Source organism: Babylonia areolata, chromosome 24 (genome assembly GCF_041734735.1).
Source record: "Babylonia areolata isolate BAREFJ2019XMU chromosome 24, ASM4173473v1, whole genome shotgun sequence".
Taxonomy (NCBI): domain Eukaryota; kingdom Metazoa; phylum Mollusca; class Gastropoda; order Neogastropoda; family Buccinidae; genus Babylonia; species Babylonia areolata.
The window spans coordinates 16,857,446-16,877,968 of NC_134899.1; the positions used below are offsets into that span (position 1 = coordinate 16,857,446).

Genomic DNA, 20,523 nt, shown 5'->3' on the forward strand with positions numbered 1-20,523 from the left:
ACTTCCTGGCCCCAGACAATTCAGCTGCCGGCTGATACTTATCAAGGTATTACTGAGTCAATATTCAGTATGTGCATAACCCGCTACTTCGTGTGAAGATGCGAACCCCGCCCCCCCCCCCCCCCCCCCTGGCTTTCCCCGTCCGTAGTATCATTTACAATAATAAACTTGCTGTGATGGTGATATTTCCGTCATAACAGCGGATTAATATTGCGCACCTGGGTTACTACAACTTCTGGCGCCTTTTGGTTGCCATCATGCGCGGGTTTTCTTTTCTGACACTTTTTCGGTGTGTCCGAATGGAATTTCTCGCGCACACATCAGTGCACTCACACAACTAGCACAAAGACTGAACTCATTCAGGCTCTTGGATGGGCCCAAATCTGCGGTGTCCGACACACGTGGGTCACTATTGACAGCTGTGATTAAACCATATCCATCCGCTTAATGAAACAAGGTCTCCCCCCAAAAAAACAAAAACAAACCCTAAAACAAACAGAATTAACTACACATTCATTCGTATTCAGAATAGATGATAAACCGCATTAAAAAAAACTAATCTTAAAATTTGGAACGGAGAAATTTCCAGAAGCGATGCGACACAAACTATTGCAAATCGCGCATGAGGCGTTGACCCTCGAAAATATTTCATCACTAGCAAGGAGTCAAGGACGTCGGACCACGTTGTGGATCGTCTACAAACACGTTTCGTCTTCGTCCGTTTCGTGGAAAGACAAACTCAGAGATCGTTGACGTGAAACAGACATTACTTTAAACAGGTATTAGTATTTTAAAGCATAATAATCATTCACTGGGCCTTCATGAACTGTGTGCGAAATGACTGTGATAAACGACTGACATAAGTGTGGTCAGGTGTGCAGAATAAACTTTGTCCGGTTGTTAGAAAGGTTACATTGATCAGAGCTTTTCACATACAAAGTTCGAAGTAGACTTAACCGGCCAATATCACTAGTTTTTGTTAGCATGACGACTTTTGTGTTGCTTTGACTGTGAAGATCAAAGAGTCACGTAATCGGTGATGCAGTTTATAAGTTTGCATGTGTTGGTATGCACACAAAAGAAGCATGATTTTATTTGTGGTGTATGTGTGTGAGTGTGTGTGGTAGTAGTAGCGGTAGTAGTAGCAGCAGCAGCAGTAGTAGTAGTAATAGAAGTAGTTGTTGTAATGGTGTGTCCGCACATCAGCATCACATGAGTTTTTCTTTCCATTATAGACTTGATAGTGTTGTTTTTGTCTTATTCTGTGGTTATGTTTATGATTATATTATGCATGCTGAGAATAATTCTTGTAGTTGTACATTTTGTGCTCATGTGTATGAATGTGGGAGCATGCACAAGTGCCAGCAAGTGTGTGTTTATAGGTTCATCTTTAAGTATCATTATTCGTTTAATTGCAGCTTCTTTGAAAAGAGAAATACAGCCCTTATAAATATAACATGTATCACACAAGATACCTTGAAAAGATAAATACAGCTCAGAAATGTATAATAATGGATCACACTAGATAACATATACTGTAAGAGGTATGGTTTTATTGACTGAACAATGCTACATTTATGCCACATCACCAATGAAATGCACACATTCACGTCACTTTGTACAATGCATTGCAAGTTCGTGGCTACTTCAGGCTTGTGATGCAAAACTGCCCTCCCCCTTCCCCCCCGACCCCCCACTTTTTTTTTCTTTTTGTTGTTTTGTTTTGATATATAGTCCAGTACCATTGCATGTGTCACTGTCAGTATCTCTTGTCTCTTGGGATGATTGCTGTGGAGGCCTTGTTCTTTTTCTTACAACAATAAATTGTATATGGAACCAGAAGCCTAAAGCAAGCAACAACCTTTTCCGTACATGATACAAGCTAAGGCTTCATTACTTTCAAAGAGAACTTCTTACTTTCCTTCCTATGATTGAATCATGTGATGGTTGTGATGTGTGTTTTTCATGACAAGATTCAAGAAGAAAAATGGCTGAGCACAAGACATGTGTTGCGGACACGCCTGACAGCACAAAAGCTGCGACTGAGCACACAGATAGCATGGAGGACTACGGACTCCGTGAGGCATGCGGCCTTTTTGGCTGTGTGACCAGAACTGACGGCACGTCTGCTATGGACGTGGCTTCCATCATTCACCTTGGACTGGTTGGAGTACAGCACAGGTAGGACTGGCTTCCGTATCTCATGGCCGGGAATTTGTCTGTATGAAATGAATTTCTGTGTTCATTGGTTGGTGTTTTTTTGTGCTTTTTTTTTAAATTATTTTTTTAACAGATTTTCTTTCTTTTTTTAAAAATTAAGACATGCATTTCATATGCAAACTCTCTATAACAGCAGGTATCTAGGTATATGGTGCTCCTCCATCTAGGTATATGGTGCTCCTCCATGCAGATGATGTGCCACATTTATCTAAGGACCATAGAACAGCTCAAATACTTATATTGGAAAATGACTAATGCAGTACCTACAGACTGTAAATCAACCAAAGTACTGATATTGGGTAATGATTAGTGTCTACAGGCTGTTCAACAGCTGGTGAAGTACTGATATAGAATAGAATAAAATAGAATATGTCTTTATTACCAAGTGTACCGGGGTCACAAGTAATATTGGGGGGGGGATAGTATATTATAAGAAGGTACTAACATAAATCATACACAAACACAGATACAGTAGAAATTGGGATATATCAATATAAAAACTTGTGCATACTCACATGCACACACCCACTGCACATGCACGCACGCACACGCTTGAACAGAAGCCGCGTATTACATGTGGATGGGGCTGATGAATAGATCTTCAGGTAGATGGTTGTTGATTGCACATTTCTATTTATCACACTGGATTTGTTCGAGAGACAGGGCATTGACTGCTTTGGGAAAAAGCTATTGGCAAAGCGATTGGTTTTCGTCAGTATACTTCTGTACTGTCAACCAGAGGAGAGCATCTCGAAAATTCCGAAAGCTGGATGTGATTTGCCCTGGCTGATTGATTTTGCTTTTTTGAGTAGCCGCTTATAATATATGTCTTCTAGAGAAGGTAGATCAACCTCGGCGGTAATCTTGGTGGCAGTTTTTACGATTCTGTTAAGGGCTGCAACTTCTGCCTTGGAAATGTTTCCATACCAAACAGTAATAGCGACAGTTAGCACACTTTCAATGACTGCTAAGAAATCAGCCATGATTTCTTTTTTAATTCCAAACTTTTTGAGGCGCCGGAGAAAGTACAGGCGCTATTGTGCTTTCTTAACAATTTTTTCCGTCTTTTTCTCCCATTTCAAATCGTTGGAAATGATCAGTCCGAGAAATTTAAATTCACTGATGATCTCTACTTGCTTGTCTTTGATAAGGGGTAAGGGGTCGGATCTGGCCTTCCTGAAATCTAAAATTAATTCTTTTGTTTTTGATACGTCGAGTTCTAAGTTGTTTTGATTACACCAGCTGACAACTTCCAGTACTTTTTCCCTATATTTTGACTCATCAAAATATGAGATGATATATATTGGATGATGACAAATGTGGTAAGATAAGGTTAGATATGATACACTTTTACTGTCTTTGAATTCTCAGTAATTTGTCAAGTGTAACATTAAATATAGAAAGCACAATCACTTTCAGAACATGAAAATCCATCAAAATATTCATTGCAAAAACTCATGTAATAAAATCGGTGTTGAACATGCAAGAAGAACCACATGTTAAAGACACTGGAATGAAAGATACACTAACATTAAGTTTTTGTTCTGTGACACACACACTCATCCACTCATACCTTCACAGCCAGTTACACACCCCTCCTCACACATATACACAGGTCAATACACACTGGCAGCAACAGTATGCCAGCCATGCTGCATCACTGTGAAGGAGGAAACACATGTTTCAATAAGATATACTAATACAACAAAAAAATATACAAAATAAGATATACCTTTGAGGCCTGTAAACATATTTTTTAATTTGTCTCCAGTACACGCATTTACATCTTGTAGGACAGCTGGTGAAGAACTGATGCTGAATAATTATTAACATCTGTGATGTGTGGCACAGGGGTCAGGAGAGTGCAGGCATTGTGACGTCCACTGGGGCCCCTGATGCCAAGTTCAGCGTCCAGAAGCACATGGGACTGGTCAACAGTTCCTTCAAGGATGAGGACGTCAGCAAGCTGAAGGGCAGCTTGGGCATCGGTGAGTTTGTCGAATCTGTGGTCAGAACTGCGTGTTTGATTTTTGTCCATTGCATTTTAATGTTTTGCTGTATTTTGTGAATTGTTTATAGATCTGTATATGTTTAATGCACATATATGCATTCACATGCATGGGCACATGCTTACAAACACACAAACAAACACACACACACATACACACACATGCACATATGAACACACAGGTAGGCACACACACAGATGCGCTCGCACACACACACACACACACACACACACACACACACACAGATCCACACACACAGCATCCACACACATGCATCTACACACATATATCCACTAATATCACTTAAAGTGAAAAAAACTTCAAACTGAAGAATACACACATACATACACACACACACATGCACCCACTGACATTCTTCATATCATTATTATTATTATTTGTTTACAGGTCACACCCGGTACTCCACCCAGGGGGCCTCCTCTACAGTGAACATCCAGCCGTTTGTGGTTGAGACGCTGCATGGTCTGATCGCAGTGGCCCACAATGGGGAGCTGGTCAAAGCCAAGTCCCTGAAGAAAAAGGTAGTTTACTCAGCATTTGCCTCCATGTGTGCTGGTTTGTTTTGTTGTTTTGTTTGTTTGTTTGTTTTTCAACAGAAATTTTTATTATTGTGCACATGCTGCATTTTCCTGATAATGATGACAGATGCATTGGGCTTTCAATCAGAGGAATTGAATTCCTGGTAGTAGCACCGTGAGGGTGAAGGGTGGAGATTTTTTTCTGATCTCCCAGGTCAGCAGATGTGCAGACCTGCTAGTGCCCAAATCTGCTTCAGAAGCCATTTACCGGACAATAAAAGCTATACGTACAAATGATAAAACATGCATTCAAGTATGACATACAATACACAGACAAGCACATGAACATGCATGTACACACAGGGCAGAAGTTCAAGAAGCACATTATTCTTGTACACCACTGCAGGGCAGAATTGCTCTAAACAGTGAAACAGTAAAGGTAACAGGGTGTGTGTGTGTTTCCTATGGACTGTTGGAGTGAGGTAGGAAAGGCAACAGGGTGTGTGTGTGTATGTGTGTGTGTGTGTGTGTTTCCTATGGACTGTTGGAGTGAGGCATGACAAGTAACAGGGTTTGTGTTTCCTATCCACAGCTGCTGCTGCACGGTGTAGGGCTGTCTACAGGGTCAGACAGCGAGCTGCTCACTCAGCTGCTGACTCACCAGCCAGAATGCGGTGAACCCAATGGAGCCAACTGGCTGGGAAGGTGAGTGGTTGATGACTCAGACTCAACACGGGTGGGAGTACTTCATTTTATTTGTATTTCTGTGCAAGCAATTTGGTAAAAAAAAAATTTTTTTTTAAATTTTTAATCTGTATTTTGTTTCTTTATTTTTTTTGGTATTAGGACATGCATTTCAAATCGTAGTCTTGTACATAACTCTTCAGAATAACAAAAAAAATCAGTCACGCCTGTCCTTGGGCTCATTGAATTTATTTTATTCTATTTCTGCTGCCCCAATCATCTGTACCGTTTCAGTGGCATCACTGTTTCACCACTCTCATCACAAGTCCCCCATACACAGCCACACATCCAGGTTTGTATGCCTCAGTCTCAGTGCTGGTGGTCAACAGAACTGTCTGTGCTGTGTCTCCAAACTCATTGTGTTGTGACAACCCAGACAACCCCAAAGGGTCGATGGATACTGTGTGGTAACTTGGCACAAAATGGGATTGTGAAAGGGAAATCCTTTGGGGGGTGAGGGTGGGGGTTGTGATGGGCAGGGTTTATATTTGTTATGGTTCTTGTTGTAACTGATTTTTGTACCTTTGCAACAGGGTTGACAGTGCTGCCAGCCCTGAAACAAACCTGTTCAGCAATGAAAATGATAGTAACTGAGTATATCCTGGTTTCGGGAGAAGAGAGAGAGGCTGTTTGTTCTAAAAACCAAATAAAGAAAAAAAAAATCAAAATGTTTCTTAAAAGATTTTCATACTTAACGTGAAAAGAGTTCAAAAGGATTGGCATCTCTGCTTCATCCACCTGTTACACTGTACCCTTGACACTGCAGAATCCATAAAATGATGAAGGAGGTCACCATCTCCTATTCCCTACTCGTCATGCTGCCGGATCGCATCTACGCTGTTCGGGACCCTTTCGGGAACCGACCCCTGTGTATCGGGAAACTGCTGCCTGCTGGCGCCTTCTCCGGCAAAGGTGAGTCCATCAGTCGGTCATCTCTTTCTTCGTGGGTCCTGTTTGTACTTTTTGACATGTTCAAAGAGTCACTTTGTTTTATATGTTGTTGACACAACCAATAGATCTGGAGGAATCTAGTGAGCATTTCTTCTCTGCAATGCCCCAGTGACTCTTCACAGAGCTAAGAGAGAGGAAGAGAAGAAATATTGGAAAAGATGTTTCCTGTTTTGTTTTGTGTGGGTGTGTGTGTGTTTGTATTTTGTATGTTTGTTTGTTTCTTTTTTTCCTACTTAGAGCAGCTGTTGACCGGAGCAGGGGGGTTGAAGGGGGAGGTAGGTGTTAAGAGAAAAGAAGAGCACTTTAGAGTAGCTGCTTTTTGTTGAAAAAAGCTTGCAAAAAAGATCATTTTGAAGCTGAATAACTTTTGACAAAAATTCCTTTTGCACATTTAGTGCAAAGTTGTTTTTGGTTTTTTTTGTTTGTTTTTTTTTGGGGGTTTTTTGTAAATGTTTGATTAATCTTTTAATTTAGTAATCATGTCACTAACATTATACAATCATATCATTAATCAGAATGATTATGTGCAGTCTGCAACGGTGTAACAGAACGTGTGCAGGGTAAATATGATTACATTGCAGTTGGAACATTTAAATCCACACAACACCCAGAGTGTTTTGGTGATCGACTTAATGTGCTGTTCTGCTAAGTCACACTGCACAGTTCATCATGCATGTGCAAACACAGGTGCAAGATCACAGATTTCAATTGCAAAGTCACACGTTCATGTGTGAGAGATCTTAACACCGTGTCATATTTGCACATGTAATAGATATTTAGCACATTCATGTGTGACTGATAAGTGTTGTTTTTTAACACTGTTGTCACACTAGATGGATGTTTCACTGCCTGCTCTGTTTTTGTGTTCAGGGCACTAGTGCTCAGTGCCCAGTCTAAACACCACACAAGGGGCGCTCCCATGGCGATCAGTGCACATCCTGCTCTAATCATGAGTGCGTGCTCAGAACATCTGTTCAGTGTAAAACCTTATCTACTCAGGGGAAGCCAGTCTCGTTCACCTGTTTCCGCTTTATCTACTCTTTTTATGTTGCTTTATGCATATTGTTTTCTTTTGTGCATGTTCTTTTTTTTTTTTTCATTCCTCTATGCATAACTTGTTTCTTTTTCCTTTTCTTTTATGCATGTTGTTTTGTTTGTAATTGTTGCTTTTTTTACATTCCTTTATATGCATATATTGTTTTGTTTGCAGATGTTGCTTTTTGCATCCCTTTTTGTATATATTGTTTGTTACTGTTTTTAAAATCCGTTATGATGTTTTTGCACGATGTTTTGTTTGTTCTTGCTTTTTTGATTCCTTCATGCATGTTGTTGCATTTGTTGTTTTGAAATTCCTTTGAGCTTATTTTTGTGTTTGTTGCCTTTTTGGCTCTTTGATGTATCTTGTTTTATTGTTTGCTTTTTAAAATCTTTTATGCTTGTTTTCTTTGTTGTCTTTCAAGTTGCTGTATGTATTATTGTTTTGTTGTTACTGCTTTTTTTTTATATTCCTTTGTGCATATTGTAATGTTTGTTTGTTTGTTGTTGCAGCTTTTTAAATTCCTCTTTGCTTATTGTATTCATTGTTTTGATGTTGTTGCATTATATATATGTTGTAGCTTTTTACATTCCTTTATGCATGTTGTTTTTGCTTGTTGTTGCTTGCTTTATTTCTGTATTGCTTTTACTGACTCACCCTGCTGTTGCCCCCTCTGTTAGCGGTGAGTTCAGGGTCATTTCTTTCAGTGCAAAACAAGGACGTGAAGGACAGCGAGCTGGATGGGTGGGTGGTGTCCTCAGAGTCGTGCTCCTTTAACGCTGTCGGGGCAACGTACCACAGAGAGATCTTGCCTGGTATGTACAGCTATTAGTCAACAATAAAGAGAAGTAACTCTCCATTTACAAGGTACACAGCTTTTATGCTGCTGCTGGTTCAGCTGTCATTGCTGCTGTGTGCCTTGTCATTGCTGCTGTGTGCCTATGTCGAATGATCAGTATGAGGGACAGGCCTGGAGCTTCCTTTTTTGAGGAAGTTTCTGGGTCTGTGTTCATCTGGTACCTTTTATTTACCTGTGTGCTAGCTCAGTCGGTAGCATCAGCTGCATGGACTTGGAAGTTGTTTACCTTGTAAATGGAGAGTTACATGTCTTTATTTGTTGTTTTAATCCTTTTCTCTTTGAGCTTCATTGTACTTTCATTTTGTATAGCTCTGCACCTCTGGTAATGAAAGGGTTGAGTATGTTAAAGGTGGTGTTGGTTTTTGCTTTGTTTTTTTTTGTGTTGTTGTTGTTTTGTTTTTGGTTTTTGTGCGTGTGTGTGTGTGTGGCTGTTTATGAGTGTTGGTTGTGCATAGGGCATAAACTGTTTGGGTGAAGTGTGTACAGTTCATCACATTGCATTATGCAAGATTATGCGCTGTATATATTATTAATGATTGTTAGATAAATGTTTTGGGGTGGGGTTTTTTTTATCCTCATAATTTATATATATATATATATATATATACTATTAACATAATGATAGTTCTTACTATCAGCCTGAAAAACATTCCATGAAGCGAATCCTGCATGTTGCGCACTTTCAGGGGAAATCGTGGAGATCAGCCAGCAAGGCATCAGATCCAAAATGGTGGTGCCCCTGCCCAAGGAGAAGAACCCCGCCTTCTGTTTCTTTGAATACGTCTACTTCGCTCGCCCAGACTCCATCTTTGAAGGTGAGCATTACAATGATAAAAATGTATAATCTATAAAGCAATGGATCCTGTGCAGACACAGATAAAGCACTTTACACCAGTCATTCACAGCATGCAGAACTGAATCGTCCCACAGTATTAGTTTGACTATTTGTGAACAGACTGCATTCTAAATTCTTTAAAAAGTCACCGTGAAACATTCTCATATCCAGAAATATAGAAATTATTATTATCTTTAAAGTACAATTAAACTCTTGGAAAAGAAAAAAAATATTTAAGTAACCTGTATTTGCTCCAGTATTATTTCAGTACACAGTCTATTATTTCACTGTCCAGTCTCCACTATCCAGTGCAAGAAGAGGGGGATAGATTACAGTGTTCCCAAAAACGTACATATGTGCGTAAATGACGCACAGATTTACAACTTTGACGCACAAAATTTTTACCCTGTGCGTCAATGTGACGCACACTTTTTCCTGAAACTAACAAGCATCTTACGGCTTCCAGGAAAACCGCGAAGCACGCATCGTGGGCCTAAGCTTAGGCTAGTGCATAGCAGACGAAACTGAGCTGGCCAAAAACGTGTTAGAGTAACTTCCCTTGCCGATGCAGGCAAACGCTGTTGTGTGTTCATTAGTAGTGAGTATGGTTATGTGCTCATTATAAGTAGTTGACTGTGTTTTCATTGTATTCAAGCATTTCAAATGCCCTTGTTTGGAGAAGGTGTGGGTTTCTTTTCATTTTCATTGTACAATTGTCTTCATTGATTTTTTGTATGTTTTCCTGTTGACCCTCAGAAATGTGACAATGACCCTCAAAAATTCCAGTCAAAGGGTCACAGTGACCCTCAAAAAATCAGGCCCATTGGGAACACTGGATTAGAGCAGAAGATAAGGGGGATGGACATACAAGGTGCTTTGTTTGATTCCCAGTCATCTGTAACATCAGATGCTGAAGTTACATACCATTCTGTAGAGGGAAACTTTATTTAATTCCTTGGTAGTATGACCTGTGACTCCTCCACCCCACACCCCACCAGCAGTTTCCTTTTCCGCTCTCAGTTGGTTGGAGTGCAGGATTCTCATCCAAGTTTTCTGAGTTCGATCCCCAGTTCGGTGCAGCAGGTGGGTGAAGGGGGAGAGGTGCAGACCTGCTAGTGCCTGAACCACCCCCTTTGTGTTTATACACACAGAATTCACATATAAAAGATCATGTAATTTGTACCAGTGTTCAATGGAAACACTCCAATACCCAGCATCCATCCATGTGCCATCACAGTTACATCAGGAAGTTGATGTTGGTTGTGTAATTAAAAGAAGAAAAAAGTTAATGTTGGTTGTGTAATTAAAAGAAGAAAAAAGAATACATGTATATATATAGAGATAGATAGATATAGACAGAGATATATAGATAGATAGATTGTTATAGACAGAGAGATAGATAGATAGATGAAATTGCATTGTGTTTTGCTTACACCCTGTGTGTATGTGACCACCAGGCCAGACAGTGCACTCAGTACGAAAGCGCTGTGGTACCCAGCTGGCCAAAGAGGCACCAGTGGAGGCCGACATCGTCAGCACAGTGCCGGACTCTGCCACGCCTGCCGCTATGGAGTATGCCCGTGCGGTATGTACTGCTATAGTCTGGGATGGGGGGGAATTGTATTTATTTACTTATTTCAAATTACTACCAGCATGTTTATGCCTTTGTTGTTTAGTATTGTGATGTTTTGACCGTATTTAGGATGAGGACTGGACGAGAAAATGTACACAAATACTTGTCTATCATCCTTGAAATAAAGAATTATGATCTGTCTTATTTTGTCTGATGAAAGTTGTGTGTCTGTGGTCAGGGTATGAGCTGGTTTTCTTTGAGTACAGTGTTTGAGCATGAGGAATGGGGAATATATTTGTCATGTCTTTGTGGCAGTAAGTTTTAACAAAAGTTCCATTGTTTTTTTTGTGTGGTTTTTTTTTTTTTCATTATGTTAGCAGTGTGTATCAGAGTAGATTCTTTTTTATAAGACAAAGTTAAAAAACAACAACATTGATGTAGTTCAGTGAGGTTATGAAAACTTATTCCTTGTCTCACACCTTTATTTTGCTGCAAATAAGGAGATCATACAACACTTCATGTTTTAAGGGACATATCAGCATCTTGCAGATGAGATGACAAACCGAGGTCCCATCTGCAGTGGGCTCTTTGCACACAAAATGAACCTGCAGAAAGTTGTCCACAAGTAAAATTCTGTGGAAGAATCTGATTTGATGATTCATCCAATACACTTGCAGAAAGAAAACTAAATGGTGGTGCTACACTGGAGCTCCCTGGGGACAGCGGCCCAGATTTCATGCTCTGAGATCTGTGACGACAAATAATGATACAGCACAATTCAGTAGAAGCTGCCATTTCTGTGTATAATTCTACCATGGTTAAAAGAAAGATGCCAGAGCCCTGTTTGGAGAGTAGGTGCTACATAGTATTAGTAATAATAATGCATACTATTATTACTATCAATTTGATGCAATTCCACCTGTACTGGTCTAAAGCCCTGATGCGAAAAGGAGGAGGGTTGGACTTGCAACCCCCTCTATGTCCAAAAAATAAAAATCACTGCTACAAAAACGTCAATGAGAACACCAAGCTTGTTGCAAGTATCTTCATTGGTGTTGCGTTGTCCTGTCCTCTGCAGCTCAACATTCCTTATAAAGAGGTGCTCTGCAAGAACACCTACGTGGGACGCACCTTCATCCAGCCCACCATGCGGCTGCGACAGCTGGGCGTGGCCAAAAAGTTTGGTCCCCTGTCGGAGAACTTTGCCGGGAAACGGGTCGTGCTCATTGATGATTCCATCGTCAGGGGCAACACCATGGGCTCAATTGTCCGCCTGCTGAAGAGATTTGGAGCAAAAGAGGTGAGGAGAGAGAGAGTTTGCTGTAGTGTGGTGTGATGTGATGTGTGCAGGTTTTGTGCAGAGTTATGGATGTCTGAAGCAAAAATGACAGAAACATTTCCATGGCGGTAAAAAGTCTTGGAAATATATGCTTTGCCCTTCAGAGTCTGGAAAAGTGTTTTGAATTTTTATAAAGCCCTTGACCAATACCATTCAAAAAAGAGCTTTAAAGCATTTTTTTTTTTAATCTAAAAAACAAAAGGTCATGAAAATTAATCCTCATCCCTGGGATCTAACGTTGTGAAATGTATAATGTGTTTAACCATAGGAGTGTGATATGATTGTGATTCTGTGTATGGTGTCGTGCATTTGGGGCCAGGAGTAAAAAAGTCAATGATTTTAAGATATTTTTTAATGTACAGGTCGATGTCTGTTACTTGATATATTGGTGGTTTGAAATATAACATGAGTGGGATTTTTTTGGGGGGTGTGGGGGGTTTGTTTGGGGTTTTTGTTATGTATTGTCTCTTTTTTTTTCTCTTCTTTTTTGCTTTTGCTTGGGGGGTGGGGGGATGAGGGGGTGTTGTTTTGGGGGGTTTGTTTGTTTATTTTATGTTTTGTTTTTGTTTGATTGTTTGGGTGCTGGGGGGTGAGGGGGTGTTTTTTTTTTGTTTGTTTTTGTTTGTTTTTGTTTGTTTTGTTTTTGTTTGCAATCAGACAAAATCAGAATGCTTTTACTGGTTTACTTAAATATTTTTCACAGGTGCATGTTCGCGTCGCCTCTCCCCCCATCAAGTACCCGTGTTGCATGGGCATCAACATCCCCACACGGGAGGAGCTTGTCGCCAATCAGATGAGTGTTGATGAGATCAGAGACTTCATTTGTAAGCAAACTACTTCAATCTTTTCTCTTTTATCTTCTTCTTTACCTCTTTGTCTTGTCTTTTAAACCTTGCATTGCTTTACCTCAGTGGGTACCAAGTAATCTCAAATGAAATAGCTGAACATTCTTGGAAACAGCAACTCTTGTATAATGAAGAAAGGTTGCATTGTTGTTGAGAGAACTTGTTTGTTTCTATTGTCAAGTAGGCATCAAAGCATGTGGACTGGTTCAAACACACGACACCACACTGCTGGGGGAAAAAGTTCTTTTTACATGAATTTCAGTCTGTACAAAAGAGGAAGCACAAGGAGATGCATTTAAGATATTAATGAAGTGAAGGCAGCTGGAATGTTATAGGCACAACTAAAGAGAATTCCCCAGAACCATGTACATTAGAGGACTGTTACCCTGACCCAGTAATGAGTGCGACTAAAGGCAACTTTCTGTCAGCTCTACCCAGACAAGCAGCCTGATGTGCAAATTTCTCTGTGTTTGTAAAATGTTCAGAGCATGGTCTCTGACGGAAAATAGGTGCTATGTAAGTATGAATGATGATGATAATACTAGTAATGATAATAATGATAGTGATAATAATGATTATAATGTTTCATTTTCCCAGGTGCGGACAGCTTGCACTACTTGTCCATCGAAGGCTTGCTGGCAGCAGTACAGGATGGGGTGGACAAGAGCAAACCCTACGGTCACTGCACCGCCTGTCTCAACGGCCAGTATCCCGTCACTCCGGAGTGGTAGTGGTGACCAGCGTTGTGCCACTCCCCGCTCTGTCATTTATGACAGCTGATTGCTCTATGAGATGCGAGGGTTGCCTGCCCGACCTGTGCATTGGCCAAATTGTTCCATTTTTCATTCATGTAGGTTCTGCAAGCCATAAACTTCTCCAAAGTTACGGATGGTTTATGAATTTGATTTTCAAAGAAAAACTGATCTCATTTATGAATTTGATTGATTTTTTTTTTTTTTTTTTTTTTTTTTTTAAGAAAAAACTTGATCACATCATATTATGAAGGTCTGTCAGATTACTGACTCTGTCCATTCCCAGGAAGTCTGTTGAGTGCACTTCACTGCTCCACAGTACTGACCCATTTCTTGTTTCCTTGTCCTGCTAAAACTGCTTACCAGGGATCAAGCTGGTCTCGCATTTACAGCTTTTGTTGCTTTCTTTCTTGAAGTGGCATGCTGTTAATGGCTTTATTTGGATGACTGGCACATTTCAGGATTTCAAGATCTGACCATATAATATTCATTTTAACCTAGAGCAATAAGATGAAAAAGAAAAATGTGGTCTTCATAATTTCTTCGCAGAGCAGCTTTTTTAGATGCATTTTTCTCAAATCGATCCCAAAACCAGATAGCCAGTTTTGGCAGGCAACCCTTGATATTGCACAATAGAACTGCAAAATTTGATAGGGTTACTTTGATTCTAGGTTTGAATATATTAACCCGGTGAAGTATGATGATGATGGTAGAACTAATATTTGAAATAGGCAGCACTCGTTTTTAACTGAGAGCAGTGTTGCATACTTGAAGATCTGAGAATGCTGATAAAGTGGTATTCACATGTTTGATCTGTCAAATCCATGTTCATGGTGTTTTGGGTGTGTGAGGCATGGGAGCCTTCACCTAGAATTCATTTATGCTTTGCATAGTGGCCATTTTAATGATATTATTTGCTGAGACTTCAAGGAATGTCATTTTTGTACAATTTTAAACAAAATATTCATCTTAGAGATCTCTATCTGTGCACAAAGACATTTGTTCGTGAGATTTTTCCTAACTGAATTTTAACCCTCAAAGTGCTGGATATAATAAAGCAATACAGAAATCATGCTTAAAACGAAGGGATAGTTTGCCTCCGCTACCTGTGCTCTGATTTGGGGCATTTGTATGCTTATCAGTAAGAATAAATAGGTAAACCTATACATTTTTGACTCACTTGTGTAAACAAAGTGAGTCTATGTTTTAACCCGGTGTTCGGTTGTCTGTGTGTGTGTGTGTGTGTGTGTGTCCGTGGTAAACTTTAACATTGACATTTTCTCTGCAACTACTTTGTCAGTTGACACCAAATTTGGCATAAAAATAGGAAAAATTCAGTTCTTTCCAGTCATCTTGTTTAAAACAATATTGCGCTTCTGGGATGGGCACAAAAAAATAAAGAATGAAGCCTAATCATATGCAAACTGCATTTACTGTTATGTTTATATTTTTTGTATTCTCTAAACTTGGCACTTTGATCTGATATTCTGACCCAACAGCTAGAGCAGTCATTATTATCATTTTTGGCTCAAACAGGAACTTCTTTTCCTAAGCATGGAAGCTTTATTTATTTTGCAAACGTTTTGGTGCAGATAGAAAAAAAGGGAAATTACTACTATGTAATGCTAGTGGAGTTAATTTGCTTTAAACTGATCTTTCTCATCTTAAACATTACATTTTGAAACAAGAGAGGCAAGGCCTTCAAGACTCACTTGTGATGAACTTTTTTTTTTTTTAAATGCAAGCTTTTTATGTATTGAGTATAATTTCAAAATGTAATGTTTAAGATGAGAAAGATCAGTTTAAAGCAAACTAAGTTCCCCAGCAGAGTAATTTCCCTTGTTTTACTGCCTACACAAAAACGTTTGCAATAAACAAAACTTCCACGCTTAGCAAAAGAAGTTCCTGTTTGAACAAAAAATGATAATAGTGACAGATCTTTTGTTGGGTCGAATATCAGATCAAAGTGCCAAGTTTAGAGAATACAAAAAATATAAATGTAACAGTAAATGCATTATACTCAATACATAAACAGCTTGGATTTTTTTTAAAGTGTATCACAAGTGAGTCTTGAAGGCTTTGCCTTTCTTGTTGGAAAATAGAGTGAAAGAAGAATCAGATAAAAGTAAGAAGGAGGCTGTACCTTGTATGTAGTTGGAGGTATTCCATAGGATATAATTAAATTTTGCACACTTGTTTTTCCAAAAACGTCAACAACAATGTTTATAGGTATTTTCACATCTTTTACAGAGTCAGAATCTCAAAATTGGAATTAAACTACAAAAAATGTTCTGGCTGCAGAATCATGATATGAATATAACTGAAACAATGAAATTATAAGCATTGTATTATTTGTTTGAGACACACCCACCGACACCACGCACGCGCACATCTACAATACTTTATGCAATCACAGGCAAAAACAGAAATAAATGTTTTCTTTTAGCTCATGTTGCTTTCAAAGCAGCAAGAATGCTTTAAATCAAAATAATTTCCAGTTTTCTAGCTTGATTTGGTCAAGAAATCGCAATAGACCCATGCCTAACCCACTTTACCACCCCCCCCCCCACCCCCCATCCCCCACCCCCAGTTTTTGTGGCTGGAGACACAAAACTGAATGAACAAGCAAGCAAGCCAGCATGCCCAAGTGTCAAAATAACAAAGCCGTTTTCACCAGAATCCCTGTCAGCAAACGAATCATCACTGGTGACAAGGTCACTCATTTCCTGAGCTTTGTCAACTTCAGTGTCATTCATTGTTTACAAAAATACGAAGATCTGGACTCATAAACTCGGTCAAAGTTTGTGCAAACACAAGCAGGGAGGCAGTAACACCAGAACGAGGCAGTTTTACGATGTCGGACCTTATGTAAACAGAGCCACGATCGTGGCTTTCCCGGTAAAGTGCGATGGGCCACGATCGTGGCTCTGTTTACATAAGGTCCGACATCGTAAAACTGCCTCGTTCTGGTGTTACTGCCTCCCTGCTTGTGTTTGCACAAACTTTGACCGAGCTCTCCGGGTTAATGCTGAAATCTGTTGTGAAAATTGTGGGCTTCCATTGTAAATGCGAATATTTTTACATTCAACCATGACATATAATTTTAAAGCACAAATATTGGAGTCCTTTTTTAATATGAAGTGTGGGAGTGTTTTGAAGTTAATGTTTGAATAATGTTGTGTAGTTTGATCACGTAGTGTGCACAATTGCTGCTGCAAAGCAAATCATGACAAATGACAGAATCGTGTATGCTAAGCTGACCTCACTGAAAATATAGCTGTGCTATGCAGAAAGAGCAAATATTCAAAACATGGAGGTCCATTTATTAATTTTTTTAGTAAAACAGGCTTTCTCTCAAGGGTATACATTTTGAATGGAGGGATACCCAATTGTACACGTGTGTACTTCCCTGCATATTTCATGCAGTGCCAGAAGGTAGGGTCAAGAGGATGTTGTTTGTCAAGTGCCTTCTCCCTTCTTGTTTTTGATTTCAAAGTGGATTTCATAATTTGTGTGTGTGTGTGAACTTCAAAGCAGAAGTCACTGCGCTTTGAGAGATAAAGGCCATTTAATTTCTTTTTTCGGCGATCTCTCTTCTTTTTCTCTTGGAATTTAGAAAATAGATTAAAAATGATAATTGTCTCACTCGTGTTTACATGGTTATTATGTTTTGGGAACAACAGCATTGTGTGTGTGTGTGTAACACAGTATTCGTGGTTTCCTTAACCTTTGAACATTTGAGGGAGAACACATATCACAAAGACAGCAATGGATGACAGCAGCATTCTTCTTCTTTCTTCTTCTGCGTTCGTGGGCTGCAACTCCCATGTTCACTCGTATGCACACGAGTGGGCTTTTACGTGTATGACCGTTTTTACCCCGCCATGTAGGCAGCCATACTCCGTTTTCGGGGGTGTGCATGCTGGGTATGTTCTTGTTTCCATAACCCACCGAACGCTGACATAGATTACAGGATCTTTAACGTGCATATTTGATCTTTTGCTTGCGTATACACACGAAGGGGGTTCAGGCACTAGCAGGTCTGCACATATGTTGACCTGGGAGATCGTAAAAATCTCCACCCTTTACCCACCAGCCGCCGTCACCGTGATTCGAACCCCGGACCCTCAGACTGAAAGTCCAACGCTTTAACCACTCGGCTATTGCGCCTGTCAGCAGCATTCAAAACTAAAGCAAAACCTCTGGTCACACCATCTGCTTCACCTTGGGGAAATCCTCCATAATGAATCATCATCACCTATTGATTGCTCACAGTTCATCCAACTGCAGAGGGCCATCCATGTCAAGGCTGAAATCACTGTCAGTATCAGGAAAAAAAAACTCTTGGGAAAGAAGATAAGTCACATTCATGCCAGCAGGCAGCTCACATGTCCTAGGTGTAAAAAAAAAGTGTAACACGATACAAAAAAGACAAAGGACAAAGAAGAAAAAGCCATGGCTGTCCAAGAAAAAATACAGGTAATGGACCAGTTAAGCAGAAAATAAAGGAAGACACAACTTCCCTTTTTCTTCATTTGTGGGCTACGACTCCCACGGTCGTCAATCATTTGCATGAGTGGGCTTTTATGTGTATGACAATTTTTACCCCGCCATGTAGGCAGCTATACTCCGTTTTTGGGGGTGTGCATGCTGGGTATGTTCTTGTTTCCATAATCCACCGACGGGCACAATAGCCAAGTGGTTAAAGCGTTGGACTGTCAATCTGAGGGTCCCGGGTTCAAATCACAGTGACGGCACCTGGTGGGTAAAGGGTGGAGATTTTTACGATCTCCCAGGTCAACATATGTGCAGACCTGCTAGTGCCTGAACCCCCTTTGTGTGTATATGCAAGCAGAAGATCCAATACGCACGTTAAAGATCCTGTAATCCATGTCAGCGTTCGGTGGGTAATGAAAACGAGAACATACCCAGCATGAACTTCTTAATCTAATGAAGGTCTAAATGCTCACTTTTGCTTAAACCACACATTCTTAAACACCAACTGGTTGTGGGTTTTTTGTCCTGTTTTTTGTGCACATTCAATTTAACACGGAAGCCAAGACCCTTTTTGACTCATGCGTATATTTACAAAATTTATTTTGTAGTATAAAATCCACTCGTATCTGATATACCTGCATATGTGCATGTGTGTGTTCGCGCACATGCATGACAGAAGCGTACATTTAAAATGCAAGTTCCATAGTCCATGCTGGGAAAACATTCCATGTTCATTGTAAAATGAAGAACAATGAATAAAGAACAATCGCCAGGGAAGGTGGCTTGTAGAAGTACCTTTGAAAATTTTTTTTTTTTTTTTTTTAATTGTTCTATGATCTGCACACAAGGTGAGATGAAAAAAATTGTTCCTATTCATTCATTCATTCAGATCCTTTCCTGTCTGTCCCTAGTCATTTTGTCAGTATTGGAAACTGACGTTTCATTTTCCACATTGGCACGAAATCTTGGATTGGTTATCTCTGATAAAAGGTTGCTTGATGATGAAGTCACTACATCTGTAGATCTGCTTTTTCAGTTCTCGGTCAATTAAGCTCTACCCATCTGTACCATACCATTGCAGGAATATACCAGTTTGTGTCTTTGCCTTGTCAAGAGTAAACCATGTGTGCATTCATGCGTGATCCAATTGACGTGCGTGTGTGCATCCATGTCCGCTCGTGCACACATAAGTAGTAGTAGTAGTAGTAGGTTTTGATCTCATGACACAGTCTGTTACACTTCATTTACACTTTATTTATTCATCAAACTATCTAAAAGATAGGAATTTTGTAGAATTGTCCAGTTGATTCTTGAATGAGTTAGTTGATGATGCTTGTTTTAAATGCAGTGGCAGTTGATTCCATACATTCGAAACTCGGTTACTGAAGCAAAACTTTCTTGTGTTAGTATTTGAATGTTGTACAAAATGTTTTCCATCAGTATTTCTTGTGGAACTGGACTGATGTGCAGAGAAGAACTGATCCCAAGATACATCAACATGACCATTGAAAAGCTTATATATCTCAGTGAGATCACCACGCATCCTTCTACCCTTAAGGGAAAATAATCTTAGATAAGTTAATCGATCGGGAGGAAACGCGGAGGCAATCAGACTGCTCCAGTCTAGAGAGAGAGCATCCACTGCCCACGCTTCTGGGTCGGCAACCGAAGAGACGTAAGTTGGAAGTCTCTTGTTGAACAAGGTCCACAATCGGCCGAAACCACTGTTCCCACACCCACTGAAGGCTGTCCTTGTCCAGGGTGCACTCTGTGCGTATGACACTCTTGGACCTGCTGAGAGCATCTGCCAAGATGTTGGTTTTTCCCGCTAAGTGTCTCGCTGAAAGTGGAATGCCCTTGCTGTGGCACCAACGGAGGAGAGCCTCGGTCCGCATGGAGAGGTCTGCCGAGTGCGCTCCCCCCCATTTGTTCACATAACATGCGACCGTCGTCTTGTCCGTGAAAAAGCGGATGGTCTTGCCAGTGGCCTCCCCCATGAAGTGCAGGAGAGCCCTGCGAACTGCCTCCAGTTCCAGAACATTGATGTGGCATAGGCGCTCCTCCGGGGACCAAGTCCCTGCTGCATGGAGTGAGTCCATGTGGGCTCCCCAGCCCAGGGAGGAGGCGTCTGTGAAGAGTGCCACCTGAAGAGTAGGTGGGGCTATGGGCACTCCCTGTGTCTGAAGGGGGGTGATTAACCACTCTGATATCACCTCGAGGAACCACTCGCCCAGACATAACTGGGTATCCCATAGCTGAGTGCTCTGGGACCGGCGTAACCTCAGTGCCCTCTGGAGAGGGCGCTTGAGAACCCTGTCCCGGGG

The 20,523-nt window shown here is 40.4% G+C and overlaps 1 protein-coding gene across 1 annotated transcript; it reads left to right on the top strand.

Annotated features, from left to right (window-relative positions):
• The first annotated feature begins 659 nt into the window (after positions 1-659).
• Positions 660-15,452, top strand: LOC143298747 (amidophosphoribosyltransferase-like). Its single transcript, XM_076611681.1, has 12 exons — positions 660-779; positions 1,974-2,181; positions 4,072-4,208; positions 4,638-4,771; positions 5,361-5,473; positions 6,279-6,424; positions 8,207-8,314; positions 9,045-9,173; positions 10,651-10,778; positions 11,845-12,066; positions 12,809-12,929; positions 13,548-15,452. Exons 2-12 carry the CDS (start codon positions 1,988-1,990, stop codon positions 13,679-13,681), a joined length of 1,566 nt encoding a protein of 521 aa, XP_076467796.1. The 5' UTR covers positions 660-779; positions 1,974-1,987; the 3' UTR covers positions 13,682-15,452.
• Positions 15,453-20,523: the final 5,071 nt, after the last annotated feature.

Bases quoted from the DNA above. Each gene is read 5' to 3' on its own strand.
- LOC143298747 (XM_076611681.1), top strand. From the start codon at position 1,988: ATGGCTGAGCACAAGACATGTGTTGCGGACACGCCTGACAGCACAAAA. The intron at 2,182-4,071 runs GTAGGACTGGCT...TGTGTGGCACAG, and splicing joins CTGGTTGGAGTACAGCACAG to GGGTCAGGAGAGTGCAGGCA. The intron at 6,425-8,206 runs GTGAGTCCATCA...CATTTCTTTCAG, and splicing joins TGGCGCCTTCTCCGGCAAAG to TGCAAAACAAGGACGTGAAG.